General features: G+C 42.4%; 1 protein-coding gene across 2 annotated transcripts in view; it reads left to right on the top strand.

Moving 5' to 3' along the window:
- Positions 1 to 15,860, top strand: part of GRIA1 (glutamate ionotropic receptor AMPA type subunit 1) — a 306,836-nt gene that overhangs the window by 167,991 nt on the left and 122,985 nt on the right. For both annotated transcript variants that reach the window (XM_036240090.1, XM_036240091.1), the window contains exon 6: positions 15,436 to 15,597. In XM_036240090.1, coding sequence (XP_036095983.1) covers positions 15,436 to 15,597 — 162 coding nt within the window. The remainder of the gene's footprint in view (positions 1 to 15,435; positions 15,598 to 15,860) is intronic.

Raw genomic sequence — 15,860 nt, 5'->3', positions numbered from 1 at the left:
ATATGAATAGTTATAAATATGCAAATGAGCAGGTAGAGATGGGTCTAGAGGGCTTCTAATCCACTTCCCATCTGGTTCCTGCTTGAATAATACCCAGTGATGGGGAACTCATTCCCTGAGACAGGCCTTTCTCTTTTCAAAGGGCCCTGAGAGTTTCCACAGTCTTTCTCCGCTGGGGCCCATGGGCCCTGTGTCACTGTCATCGCTGCTGGCTCCATCTGCGTGCTGGGGAATCTTGCACACACGTCTGCTACCCCTTCATATAGCAGCCGTCATGCATTTGGAAATGCCCACCCTGCTTGCTCTTTGCTGTTTGCTCCTCCAGCCTGGACACCTTCCTCTTCCCCAAGCCTTCCCCCAGGTGTGGTTCTAACAGCGAACCCCATGAATATCAAATGTGGACCAAGTATGGCCATGTATCTAGCACTGTTCTGGGCTCATACGATAAGCATTAGGAAGCGCTCAGCTTGGCTTTTTTCTTGAACGCAATAGGGCCTTGTCTTCCAGCTAGATTGGAACATGTAACCAAAGTTTGTACATGAATCCCAGAGAAAAATCCCAACCTATGACAGCAATGCAAGCCCCATAAGTGGTCACCTGAACTGCCAGAGTGTGGGGCTCAGAGGCTTGAGAGGCCTCTGTAGGCTGAAGGGCACCTGGGAAGGATCAAGATGGAACATCCACATGGCCTGTGGTCCTGTGAAGAGTGTGCCCCTGCCCTGGTTTGTAGAATCCAAGGGTTCCTAGGATTTTACAGTAAGCGCTCTCAAGGCCCAGACAAGGGAAGTGGCCTGTTAGAGGTCATCAGAAGGTAAACACAGAGCCAGGCTGGGATTTAGAGCAACCGTTTGCTCTGTTCTAGGTTGCTTCTTTCCCTCCACTGCTGCCTCTCAATTTCTACTGTGTGTGTGTGCATGTGTGTGTGTGTGCGTGCGTGTGTGTGTGTGTGTGTGTGTGTGTGTGTGAAAGAAAGAGGCAGAAACAGAGAGAGACGAGGAGGGGGCTCAGAAGCTCACACCCCCCCCCCCCATGCATCCTAGTTTCCCTCCTCTCTCCCATACAGCCCTCCTCTCTCTCTGCTTTCCCCTCCCTCTACTGTAACAGTGACAACAAAGGGCGGTCACCGGAGCTCACACTGCAGACACTGCAGTAGGTGGGGACAAAGTCGAGTCCCAGAGCCCAAAGGATGCTCACTTCCTAGGCGTCCCAAGCATCCCATTGAGCAAGGCCAAGTCTATGTTGCTCTTTGGAGTCACACCTCATATTCTAGAATAATCCACACTAGAGACTCCTGAGAGTTTCTGAGTCCCTCCAAGAAAAGAGGAGATTTTATTGCCATTTTATGAGTGAGGAAAAGGAGGCTCGGGGTGTTGTAAGAACTTCTTCAAGGTTGGGTGGCTAAAGCTAGAATTTAAACTCAAACCTCTCTAATTCTAAAGTCTAGGTTCATTTTCCATTGGGCCATACTACCCAAATCAAGGAAACCTTTGCAACTCTTAGGCCTGGTATTATAACTGAGCAAAGCCAAAAAATAAACTCCTTTCCTTCTGAAACTACATGAGTTTGAATTCTGACTCAGCTACTTAATAACTGTATGATCTTGGGCAAGTCACTTCTCCTCTCTGGACCTCAGTTTCCTCATTTGTAGGTGGGAACATAACTCATAAAGATAAATGAGTTAATTTATGTCAAATTTTAGAACAGGGGGTGCAGCAGAAGGCCGGGGTCTCATATTAACACTGCCACTGACTCAGCATCATTTCACCCCAAATATATATATATATATATATATATATATTTTTTTTTTTTTTTTTTTCATCCTCACCCGAGGAGGAGACTTTTCCATTTTTTGTTCAGGTAGAGTGGGAGGGAGAGAGAGGAACAGAGAGAGAGAGAGAAACATCGATGTGAAAGGGACACATCGAGTGGCTGCCACCCGCACAACCGACCAGGGCCGGGGACAAACTGCAACCGAGGCACGCGCCCTTAGCGGGAACCGAACCCGGGTCTCTCAGGACCGCAGGCCGACGCTCTAACCGCTGAGCCAAACCGGCCAGGGCCCCAAATATATTTTTTGAGGGTCTCAGTTTGCTCAAGAATTTGTACCATGTTTTCAAAAGGAATCAGTGATCAAAAGGACCTTTCCAGATGTGCAATTTCTGGTTTTTGTTTTTCTGCCTCTCTCTGCAGTCTGGAGGTATCACAGCAGAAGTCCCTAACCACATCGGCTCCCTCTGTCACCAGGGTGAGGCTGCTCCACTAATGCCGAGCACTCGGTGTCTGAATCCTTTGCTCTTGCCAACCATGAGCACCTTGGCTGGTTTGGCATGGCCGTTTCCATGCTGGGTCAGCGGACCTTTTCAGATATACAAGACGACAGGTGCAGCTGCTCTGCCAGGGCATGGAACTCCCTTACCACCCCCGCTGAGAAGCAGGAGGCACAGACTCCTTGAGCACCAGCTTTGGCAGATGGTCAGGGTCTAGCCCTTACTTTTTCGCCCGTCTCTCTTTGTAAGGCAGAAATACAGATAATATAATGGGAGAAACATAGAGCTCATGAGACACGGAACTCGGAGAGTACGTACCATGTGACAGGTACTGTTCTAAGAATTTGACATCTATAGGCCCTGGCCAGTTTTGCTTAGTGGTTAGAGCATCGGCCCGTGGACCAATGAGTTGTGGGTTTGATTCTGGTCAAGGGCACATACCTCGGTTGCAGTTTGTCCCTGGCCCTGGTTGGGGTCATGCTGGAGGCAACCAGTCAATGTGTCCCTTTCATGTTGATGTTTCTCTCTCTCTCTTCCTCTCTCTCCCTCCCACTCTATCTGAAAACAACAACAACAAAAAAAATAGAATGTCCTCGGGTGAGGATAAAAAAATAAATAAATAAGAATTTGACATCTATGAATTAGTCAATGCTCACAATAACACTGTGAGAGGGATACTGTACTAATCCTTATGTTACAGTGAAGGATACTGCGGCACAGAGGGGTTGGGTAGCCTGCCTGCTGTCACACAGCTAGGAAGCGGAGGAGCTAAGATTTGAACCCAGGCTGATGTGTGCTGCCTTTCCTCTTTCTTCTGCATCATCCCCTGGAGTTCTAACTCAACCTCAGAGCACACATGTGTTCTGCTTAGAGGGTTCTTCCCTGAGCTCTTCATCCAACCAACACCTCCTCTTCACTCAGGCTTCCGTGCTCCCACTGGGAAGCCTTCTCTAAGCTGCAGGCTCATGGTTTGGTCCACTTACTTTGCTCTATAGTTACTTGGGTAATATTGACTTTCCTCACTAAACCTTATGTAACTTGAAAGCAAAAACCACACCTGACTTTCTCTCTGCTGCATCTCTTTGTCCAGTATGTTCTTGGCAATATTGGGTACTCACAATGAATGAGTGAATGATTCAACAAGTTAATGATGAATAAGATCATTTCTTTTCCTATCCCCAGTCGGTTACAAATGTGTCATATGTTTGGAATTTATTTTTCACCAAACATTCAACAGGTGCTACTATATATCAGGCCCTATAAATGCTTAAGATGGCATTTCACCAAAAAAGGGGGCTTTTTATAATCTTTGCCTGATCTTCTCTGAAAAGGAAGATTTTGCTCCTGCTAAAGGAACCTGTTGTTGGTTTCAACTCTGCCAGGAACTTCAGCTATAAGGGCCCACCCCAAACTAGGCTGAACTTTGAATTGGCCTTTGGCTCTTGCTCTGAAGTGGCCCTGGCCAGGTGTCACCCCTGACTGCAGCCAGTTAATTGAGGGTTAAGATGAAAGAAAGCTCTGGAATACCAACCCACCCCGTCTGGGGGTCTTGACCTTCTGCCACAAAATGTGAGCATTTCATCCTAAATCCTTGGACTGAGAGAAATTGGTTTGTGATGCCGGACTTTCAGAACGCTCTGTCAACAGTGGACACCTGTGTGAGTGTGTGGGGGTGGCTGTGTGTTTGTTGACATCCAAGTGTATAGGTACCTGCTTCTCTGGTTTCACACGTACCTAGATAAGTTAACACTCATGCTTTTTTCCAAGACTGAGAGAGCTTTAGCTGACATAAGCACAGCTACAGTGTCTTATTGACGTGGTAGGAACCAGATCAGCTGTGTGTTGCCAGGGATCATAGAGGGTGAGGCCACACTCAAGGTTCAGTTGACTAAAGTGAATACAATAGGAAAATGTGAAGACTGTGATGCAGAGACATGACCATTTGAGGACACAATGATGTCCGCCGCCCGGGAATATTCCATGAATTCACATATATCCATATTCATGTGCACATACCTGATCACAGAATTGTAGATCAAAGCTGGAAGAGCCCTCAAGAGAGAAATGAACTGGCTCAGAGATTTTCAGACATTTCAGTTCGAACTTCGAATAGAATCTTGGGGAGATCCCTAGTATGTGAAACAGATGAAAAGCAGAGGGTGGAAATCGAGGACCCTGTCCTTCTGCCCTCCCCCCAACCCAACGTGGTAACCTCTAAAATGCCTCCAACCAGAAAACAGTTTGAAAGATCATTGACCCAGCATAGGTCCTTATTTTGCAGATGAATATACTAATGCCTGGAGACCGGGAGGCCATTGCCTAAGGGCAAATAGCCCACGAAGTGCAAAGACAGGACTGAACATATATGGTTGCTCTTACAACTGTTTTCCTGACATTGCTTATTTATGACCTAGTTCAGAATATACTACACACACACACACACACACACACACACACACACACAGAGTCAATGAATAAACCTCTTTCATCCACAAGACAAAAACTGAGAGACTGAGAGGTGACAGGATGGAAGCTGAAACAAAAATCATGAAAAGGGCGAGCAAAAACATCTGTTGCCTAGCCCTTCATTCTTCAGCATGAATGAAGCAGTCAGCCTGTTCCAGGTACTGTGCTGGGGACCAAGTGCCCTCCCAGAGCTCATAGTCTCCTAGGGAAGATGAGAAGGACCAGTACGATCAGAGACAAAGCTAGAGGGGCCTCCGAGGGATGGCAATAAAGAGCACACATTAAAGAAGCTGAGGACAATGTCCCGGTCTCCCAGGAACCTGCTAATTCTTTCTTAGTTTAAAGCTGCAGGACATTCCAAGTGCTTCATTGCAGAGCAGAAGCTAAATGAATTGGATTAACAGGAGGCAGAATGTACAGTGGTTAGAAAACAAGCACAGAGTCTTGTTACTGGCTCTGACCATGACCTCTGCCACTCCCCCTACCCTCCCCACCCACAGCTATGTTATATTGGGCAGAAGCTTCTTCATTCATTTAAACCTCAGTTTTCTAATTTGCAAAATGGGCATGATGATAGTATCCACTTCCCAAGATTGTCGTGAGGACTAAATGAAATAATACAAATAAAGTACTTAGCACAGTGCCTGCCGCATGGTCGAGGCTTGAAACATATTAAGCACTATGTTGTTGTTTTTATTATTATTTTAGCTAAAATCTATCTCCCGTGACATCTGCCACCTCATTGGTTCTGACCTGCCTTCCAGATTCTCAGAGAACAAATCTCCACCTTTTCCCCATGACAGCCCTTGTGGGATTCAAATACATCCTTCCCTTGGCCTCTTGGTCTTCCATCATTTCTTAGGTTGATCATTCCCATTTTTCCAAGCATTTCTACTACAACAAGACTTTTCAAACTGCACTTCCCTGTAACTACCCTCTCTATGGAGCTGTCATTTGAGAATTGATCTGACAATTTGGGGGAACTCGGTATGTTCTACGTATGCCATTCAGAGTGCAAAGGGCAAATTCTTTTATTTGCTCTCCTCTTACCTCTTCTGGATCTCAAGGGGATGAGTCGGAGTGGTGCTCTTTCCGGTGTCTCGGGGCTTGTTTAATAAACTTCTTCCCGGCCCCTTTCCCTTAACAATGCTGGCTGCTCCTTCTTCCTTTTGACGGGTGTAGAGTCCAGACAGGCAGGATGATGAGAGCTGAACAGCTTGGACGTGACCTCTTGAAAGAACTGCAGAGAAAAAGGAAATCTGGCTTTGAAGAGGAAGCTTTTCATCCTTCGAAAGCTGCCTGCCTGTTCTCTAGGTGCTTGTCTGAGCCAGTGCCTGGTTTGAAGCAGTCCTAACAGCTAACCTGTTTTGACCCAATGATAATGATGATGGTGACTCTGATAATAATAATCGTTAGCATTCATGAAGCACTTACTATATGCCAGACACAATTCTTACATGCTTAAATGTATTCTTTTAAATCTTACACCAATTCTACGCAGTAGGTGCTATTCTATCTGCAGAGAACTGAGCCTCAGAGAGGCTAAATAACCAGTAAGCACACATAATCAGTTCTTTTGTTTCGCGGTGCACATGATAATTAATAGTCATAAGATAGCCCAGAGCCTGGTCATGATCCTTAAAACAGTTTCTAAATCTTTACAGCAAGATGAAAGCATGTCTAATGTAGTTATAGCATTAAATATCTCTTTCGGATATTGTAATTATTTGAAATGTCTTTTTATTCTAATCCTTTGAAAATTGTAATTGACACATGATAGACGGAACAACTATATTCACTAATTTTCTTAATTGAACACTTTTACTCCCACTTTATTCAAATGGCTGGTCATCACTGAATTGCCTCCTACAGTGATTATATGGGGGAGAGAGACTCCAACATTAGCTAATGTTCTAACCAGTCATACAGTCTTAGGCCACAAGTGTCCTCTCTGGCCCTCACGTTCCCTGTCTGTACAATGAGGGGATTGATCTGATCTCCAGTAAACTATGGCCCATGGAGCAAAGCCAACAACCACCTGATTTTGTTCGGCTCATGAGTTAAGAATGGGTTTTACATGTTTAAATTATTGAAAAAAGTGAAAAGAAGAATGATATTTCATAACATGTGAAAATTATATAAAAATTATATGAAATGTGTTGGGACACAGCCATGCTCATTCATTCACTGTTGGCTCTGGCCGCTTTCATGCTATAATGGCAGCAGTAAATAGTTACAACAGAAATCATATGGCCCACAAAGCTTAAAACATTCATAATCTAGCCCTGACTAGAAAAAAATGTGCTGAACCCTGGTATAGATGTGGGGTAAGTGGATACCAGTAGACTTCAGATCCATCAGAGGCTTGGGAAATATATAACCTACCTTACGTGATTAGTGTCAAGAAGAGAAACCTAGTGTGCTGTCCCACAAATGTTCCTTTAAGACAAAAGGCTGTGCTAGAAGGGCCTCTCTTGGACAGGGTGAGACATTCATTTTGGGCTGTTAACTGTGTCAGCCATGGCCTGAGATTCTTTGTCTGGGGCTACCTGAGAACACCATCCGAAAGCTAAGCTCGTGTGCTCCCCCACTGGTGAAGCAAGGTAACACACTGGCAAGGAAGGCGGATTTTATGGCTGGACCACTGTTTTCGTCCTTGCCTGCTGTGTGAGCTCAGAGGACTTTCCAAAGGTCTCTGAACCATAGCTCCTCAACATAGAATTGGAATGAATCCTCGCTCACGTCCGCCCCCTGTGCGTGTTCACCTCTCAGGGTCGTTTGGGGTATTAAACGGGATTATGTATAGAGAGCATTTAACAGAATGCCTGGCTCAGGACAAGAGCTTGAGAAATAAATGTCTGAAATAAATCTAGTGGTGACTGTCAACTGGTTATTTCATTTTCCACTTTTGAATGACAGTAACTTCATCATTTTCAAAAAGTTCTTTAGATGAAGTTATAGAATGCACAGGAAGTGGCATTTTTGCCTTTATGATCATCTTTGTTATTCTTATGAGCAATGTTTCTGCAGCTGTGTTTCAGTAGAGCACCTAACAGCACCCGTTTTAATTCCAGGCCAACAGTAACAAATGAAGCAGGGCTCCCTTAACAGACCTTAACAAAGATTCAATAAATGCACACGTCTCTTCCCCCTTCTGCCACAGCCGCCTCCTCCCACTTTCCAGGGTCTAACCAGCAAGGTACATCAGAATTATCTAGGAATCTTTTTTTTTTAAAAAATACTAAAAAGAAAACCTATTCTTTTTGTAGACATATAACAGAAGGGTATAAAATAGAAAGCAAATACCTGCTCTCTCTAGTCTCACACTTCTTAGAAATAACTATTTTAAACCTTTCTCTGCATTTAGTGATGGTGGTCATTTCCTCCCCGTGCCTACATAATATGTCTCTGTCTCTTTTTCTTGCTTTGTCAACTTTAATCACATTGATCATTACCCATTAAAAGATGATGAATCATCTCATACTACTCCCATGTCCTGTCCTCAGTTACATTATTTATGCTATTATGTGAAATTCTTCTAGTGACTGTCTTGATCATTTAAACATATTGAACCTTGGTTTTGATTCTCCATCATTAGAGCTCTGTAAAAATACACATACCCAGTCTCTTCTCCAGGCTACTGAGTGACAATCCCTCAGGATAGCTATTTTGCAAAAGCTCCCTAAAGTAGTCTGATGTGTCCCTCGGGTTAAGGACCTCTGTCCTGAGAGCCTGGGGCACACCAGGCAGCTTATTTGCACTTGAATGGAAATGATAGGCAGAGCATTCTTCTCGTGTCACCCATTCATCAGTCACACATGGGACAGTGTGAAATGCCACAAAGATGCTGAAAAAGCAGACAGGAGCATAGTGACCAAAGAGCTCAGCACAAAGCCCCATTATAGGGGAGAAACAGAGTCACTCTGTGACAGCAGCGTTGGTGCGGTGCTAGAGGGACAGTGCGGGGGGGAGTCTGGCTTTGGGAGACCTGACTTCTCGTATTGAATAACTTGAAAAGGAGCATCTTGTGGATTAATTTAATTTTATTCAGTAGTCACAGTGTACAGAGCAAAGAGCTCAGTACTGGGGGGCACGTTATAAAATAGGCAAAATGGCTCAAAGAGAGTCGTGACAATCAAACCTCACAGTTTGAATCTTTAATAGAATATAATCAGCAATGTTACATCTTTATACAGTATTTTATAATTAATAGCACAGATGAAGCCAATAAAAACGTACTAATTACCAAATATTACCTCCCAGAGTCTTTTATTAAATAAAAATGGCAAAAAAAAATTAGAAAATGATTTAATTAAACCTTGTTTAATGAGTGTACTCAGGGGAATAGAGTGAGTTGAATTTTCCAGTGAACAGGTGGACAAATAGTTAACATCTTTATTTCTCCTGCATAATCAAGAACACTTTTCTGTACTGGAAGAGTCTATTTTCTTGCATTGCAGAGAGATCAAGTTTAGGAACTATAAGAGACTCATTTCTTTGTGATTAAGGACATTGCAGAAATTCAAGATTACCATTCCAGCATGACATCTTACATAGAAGGGATGACGTAAGCTAATAGATGAGTGTGCATTGACCCCATGTTATTCCCTAATTTTGTTGCTTTTACCTAACATCACAGATGTGAGATGGTTTTATCATTCTTTGTCCATTCTGTCTCAGGGGAGCAGAAGAATGGGGTCAGAGGGTCCCATCAGTTTGATTAGATGTAACCTTGTAGTCAGACATTCTGGTGATGGAGTCGAGTGGCATTTATATTTGAATAAACTCTGCCATTCCCTTTGGCCTCCAGTATGTTCAAGATGGGGCCGTCAGTACAAAATGCCCAGGGGCTTGTTACTGATTTTCAAATGACAGAATTTGACTGCGGGAGATCATTTCCATTTCATTCTCTCAATAGTTACTTTATGAACTAAATGTTCTTTTTAAAGTCTCTAAAAATTATGGGAAATCTCTCAACGGTGCATTAGCTTTTCACCAGTGGTGGGATAGCTGTGCTCATAGGTAGTATAATGTCTTCGAATGCATACTGAGTACAAGAACCAAATTCTGACTTCATCTTGCTAGATGACAGCTTGCTAGAATTGCGGTGCAAATCAGTAGACCTCTGTGGAAGTCTGTAAACTGTGGCCATGGGAAAGGTTCATCTCAAAAGATGTTTTCAACCTGAGCTTCTCTTTCCAGCCAATAAAAATTATCCGGTGGCATTTGCCACCTGCTGATCATATGTCCCCAGGCTAATCAGCATTCTTGCTTGAGGAAAGTCTCTGGCTTTTATTCATTCACTCCACAAATATACATATATTAAGCATCTACTCTGTGCCAGGCACGGTTCTCGGTGCTTGGTTCTAGGACACATTAATGAACAGAACAGAAAAGGTCCCTGACCTCATGGAGCTGACATTCCAATGGGAGGATAGCAGACAGGGGAAGAAGTGAGTGAAGGAGATGGCCTCCAACGGTGATGAATGCTGCAGACACTAACAGGAGCAAACCCGATGGACTGAGTGTTGGTTGTGGCTTGACTGAATTCTCCCAAAAGCAAGTCTTAAGACAAGAATGCAAGTATAAGTAGTTTTTTGGGGTGTCTTTGCTAGAAACAACAGCAGGGAATTAGGGTAGTGAAGTAGGGAAGAGATGACCATTAAAGGTACATAATCAAGGCACTTATTCCTGTGGGGTTCAGGAGCTCAATTCGTTAGGGGACTTTTAGACATGGTATAGAACACACCTCAGGGTTATCCCACCCCGAGAGAGGGTTTTGAAGAATTTATCTGCTAACTCTCCATCTATCATTGGTTGAGAGCTGCTCTGGGTATATTAACTCCCTGAGACATCTGGCTTACCTTACACACGTGTGAAGTAATAGAGATTTGCAGTTTGTCCATAACATAGAATATCAGTGTGTGGAGGGGAGTGGAAATAAGCAGGGCACCAATAGCCTCTAACACAGAGTGAGAAGTGGATCTTTGCATGAGAGGTCAGCAAAGACCTCTGAACAGATGACATTTTAGCCGAGATCCAAAATATGAAAAGAAACCATCCTCGAGGAAGGCACACTTCCAGGAATACAAAAATACAATACAAAATACAAATAATAACAAATCCCAAAACTTTACAGACACAGGGTGGGAGAGGGAGGTGTCTTTGAGGCATGAAGTTGTTCATGGCTAGATCTTTTATTTTTATTATTATTATTTTTTATTGTTGAAAGTATTACAGATATCCCTCTTTCTCCCCATGGACCCCCTCCTCCCTGCTCCCACCTGCCTCCTGCTTTTCCCAACCTAATGTCTGTGTCCATTGGTTGTGCATATATGCATATAAGTTCTTTGGTTTATCTCTTCTCACCCTTCCCACCCCCCATCTCTCTGAAGTTTGTTAGTCTGTTCCCCATTTCCATGATTCTGGATCTCTTGTTCATTGTGTTCCATAAATAACTGAGATCATGTGGTACTTGTCTTTCTCTGACTGGCTTATTTCACTCAGCATAATACTCTCCAAGTTGCTCCATGTCATCTCAAAGGGTAAGAGATCTTTCTTTCTTGCTGCTGCATAGTATTCCATTGTGTATGTGTACCACAGCATTTTTATCCACTCATCTACTGATGGGCACTTGGGCTGCTTCCAGATCTTAGCGATTGTAAATACCACTGCTATGAATATAGGGGTACATATATTCTTTCTGATTGGTGTTTCAGGCTTCTTAGGATATATTCCAAGCAGTGGGATCACTGGGTCAAATGGCAGTTCCATTTTTAAATTTTTGAAGAAACACCATATTGTTTTCCATACTGGCTGCCCCAGTCTGCATTCCCACCAGCAGTGTGCTAGAGTACCCTTTTCTCCACATCCTTGCCAACACATGTTGTTTGAGGATTTGTTGATGGTGGCCATTCTGACACATGTGAGGTAATATCTCATAGTCATCTTAATTTGCATCTCTCTTATGATTAGAGATGTTGAGCATTTTTTCATATGTTTCCTGGTCATTTGTATGTCCTGTTTGGAGAAGTGTCTATTCAGGTCCTCTGCCCATTTTTAATTGGATTGTCTTCCTTTTGTTGAATTGTATGAGTACTATATATATTTTGTATATTAACTCCTTATCTGATGTATCATTGGCAAATATGTTCTACCAGAGAGTGGGTTTGCTCTTCATTTTGATGCTGGTTTCTTTTGCCATGCAGAAGCTTTTTAGTTTGATGTAGTCTCATTTATTAATTTTTTCCTTTATTTCTCTTGCCCTAGGCAATGTATCAGTGAAATTCCACTATGTATGATGTCTGAGATATTTCTGCCTACATTTTCTTCTAGGATGTTTATGGTTTTACGGGTTACATTTAAGTCTTTTATCCATTTTGAGTTTATTTTTGTGTATGGTGTAAGTTGGTGGTCTAGTTTCATTTTTTTGCATGTAGCTCTCCAATTTTCCCATCACCATTTACTGAAGAGATTATCTTTTCTCCATTGTTTGCTCTTTCTTTCTTTGTCAAATATTAATTGTACATACTGTCTTGAGTCAATACCTGGGTTCTCTGTTCTGTTTCATTGATCGATATACCTGTTCTTGTTCCAGTACCCGGCTGTTTTGATTACAATGGCTTTGTAGAATAACTTGATATCTAGTATTGTGATCCCTCCCACTTTATTATTCTTTTTCAAAATTGCTGTGGCTATTTGGGCTCTTTTATGGTTCCATATAAACTTTTGGAGTTTTGTTCTAGATATGTGAAATATGCCCTTAATACTTTAATAAGGATTGCATTGACTCTGTAGATTACTTTGGATAGTATGGACATTTTAATGATGTTGATTTTTCCAACCCGTGAAAATGGTATATGTTTCCACTTTTTTATTTCTTCTTCTATTTCTTTTTCCAATGTCCTGTAGTTTTCTGAGAACAGGTCTATTACCTCCTTGGTTAAGTTTATTCTTAGGTATTTTGTTGTTGCAATGGTAAATGGAATTGTTTTTTTAGTTTCCCTTTCTGAGTGTTCATTATTGGTGCATAAGAATGTTATCAATTTCTGGATGTTAATTTCGTGTCCTACTACTTTGCCAAATTCATTTCTTAAATCTACTAAATTTTTGGTGCAGTCTTTAGAGTTTTCTATGTACAATATCATGTCATCTGTGACAGTTTCACTTCCTCCTTTCCAATTTGGATCCCTTTTATTTTTTCTTCTTATCTAATTGCTGTGGCTAAGACTTCTGGTACTATGTTAAATAAGAGTGGCAAAAAGTGGACATCCCTGTCTTGTTCCTGTTCTTCAGGGAAGTGCTTTTAGTTTTTGCCTATTGAGTATGATGTTGGCTGTAGGTTTTTCATATATGTCCTTTATTGTATTGAGATATGATCCCTCTATTTCCAAGCATTTTTACCATAAATGGGTGCTGGATTTTGTCCAATGCTTTATCAGCGTCTATTAGTATGATCATATGGTTTTTATGTTTCATCTTGTTTGTATGGAGTATCACATTTATTGATTTGTGACTATTGTACCAACCTTGCCTCTCTGAGATGAATCCCACTTGTTCATGGTAAATTATTATTTTAATATATTGCTGGATCTGATTTGCTAATATTTTGTTAAGGATTTTGGCATCTGTGTTCATCAGGGATATTACCTATAGTTGTCTTTTTTTTTTTTTTTTGTAGTGTCTTTATCTGGTTTTGGAATTAGGATTATGCTGGCCTCATAAAATAAGTTTGGAGGTCTTCCTTCTTCTTGAATTTTTTTGGAATAGTTTGAGGAGAATGAGTGTTAGTTCTTCTTTGAATGTTAGTAAAATTCCCCTGTGAAACTGTCTGGGCCCAGGCTTTTGTTTGCTGAGGGTTTATTGATTACATCTTCAATTTCCTTAGTTGTTATTGGTCTGTTCAAGTTTTCTGTCTCTTCCCAGTTCAGTTTTGGGAGACTGTGTGACTCTAGAAATTTGTCCATTTCACTTAGGTTGTCCAATTTGTTGGCGTATAATTGTTCATAGTATTTTTCATAGCTAAATCTTTTAAATAAAGAAACTAGATCAAATCAGGGAGAAATTAAAAGACTTGGACTGGCAGAGCTGGGACTAGTGCTCAGGGCTCCTTGCACACGCAATCCATCAAACTGCTTTCCCTGCTCACTCTCCCATTTTACTCATTAGGATTCAACAATTTTCCCAAGACTTGGGGCCCAAAGGGCACTGACCTTATGACCCTAGCTCAAATTCCTGCAGTGGGCCAGCAACAACACCTAAAAACAAAAAACCTGAGTTATCACAAAGATCTATGTGAACAGTCATGGGAGGCCACTCTGGCCACATTTTGTGCCGTCTTTTCCTCTCACTCACGATGTTACAGCCATACCAGACTCCTCCCTGTTTCTGGAACATGCCAAGCACCCTCCCAGCTCTGAGATTTTGCTCACAATGTCCTTCCCCAGATGTCCCCATAGCTCACTCACAAGGTTTCTCTTCACTCGCGTCCCTGTGCCAACACTACCTCTTCAGGGACGCTCATCCTCATCATGCCAAATCATGACCTCATCCTCCTCTTCCCTGTGTCTTGTCCAGTTTTATCTGTCACCATAGGACTCGTTGCTACTGCATAGCATGCTCTACTAGACAACTGTTTATACTATGCTTCATATGTACTTGTTTGTTTATTATCTGTCTTGCCCACTAGAATGTAAGCTTCATGAGAGAAGGAACTTGTTTTATTCACTAGCAGAAAAGTGCTTGATAGGTTCTCAGAAATGTTTGTCGAATGAGGAGTGAGTGAGTGAGTGAACAGCCTCTGAAGACCTTAGTTCTGGTCCCCCCTCTGCTATTAACTCATTGAATGACTTTGTGAAAGTTGATCCTCCATCTCAGTTTCTACATTTGGCAAATAGACATATACTGTTTACCTCATACACTCATAAAGTGCAATGTGGCCAAAGGTATGAAAGTACTATACATTATGGAATAGATTATACAAATATAAGATTTCCTGTTTAAGTCCAAGGCTTCCAGAGTTTAAATGAGCTTTACCAAATGGGGAGAAAAGTTTCATTCCCAATAAAGAATCCTTTATGGGTGTTAGGGTTGATCAGATCCCACTGAATAGAGAGCTAGTCTGTGGTGCAAAAAAGAGCACAGGGCAAGGGATGATCAGAATCCAGCCTCTTCTGTCGACTTGTGGTGACTTTGGGGAGCCCACACTTGGCCCTAATGGACTTCATGTTCCTATTCTCTCAAAGGGGTGCAGGGTAGGGGTGGGAGAAGAAACATCTCCTTCCTATGTTTTCTATTCTGTTCCATATCTATGGGATCATAATAATCTCAGTCATGATTTACTGACCACTCCATCTGCACCATGCACTCAACATATATCACTGCATTGCTTTCTCCTCCTAACCTCCACTATTCAGACAAGAGACCATCAGGAAACTCAATCCAACATAGTCTTACTAATGGCTGTGAGCAGTAGAGGCATCATTTCAACCCAGGCCTGGCTGGCTCCTGAGCAACACTCTTAACCACTGGGCTAACTTTGTGCACAGAAAGAAGGGAGGCACAGCTGTCTCTCCACTTAGTCAGTTTCCACCTGTTCCAATGATAGGTGGAACAGGATGGAAAATCCTGTGATTCTGTAACGTGGTTAAATGGATTTATCCAGCTAATATGTTCTGACTTCTTCTTCTTCCTCCCTGCACAGGGTTTCATGGACATTGACTTAAACAAATTCAAGGAGAGTGGAGCAAATGTGACAGGTTTCCAGTTGGTGAACTACACAGACACCATCCCAGCCAAGATCATGCAGCAGTGGAAGAACAGTGACACTCGAGACCACACCCGGGTGGACTGGAAGAGACCTAAGGTGAAGGGATGGGCAGCAGACAACAAAAGACCCAATTGGTCCCATTGCCTGCCTCAGATTTCTGCACAATGTTAGCTGTGAGATATGGAAAGGCTTTCTAAGAGAAACGCCAAGGAAAATATATCCATAAAGATTGAGGATACAAAGATCAGACAATCCAGAATGACAATGGTTTGAACAAAACAGACATTTTGTTTTTCTCTCATATAAACAAAATTCAGAAGTCAGCGATTTAGGGCTTCTATGACGGCTCTATAATCATC

This window comes from Molossus molossus, unplaced genomic scaffold, assembly GCF_014108415.1.
Source record: "Molossus molossus isolate mMolMol1 unplaced genomic scaffold, mMolMol1.p scaffold_m16_p_4, whole genome shotgun sequence".
NCBI lineage: Eukaryota > Metazoa > Chordata > Mammalia > Chiroptera > Molossidae > Molossus > Molossus molossus.
Note: the sequence above shows the minus strand (reverse complement) of the source record. Positions and strands in the feature narration are given on the sequence as shown.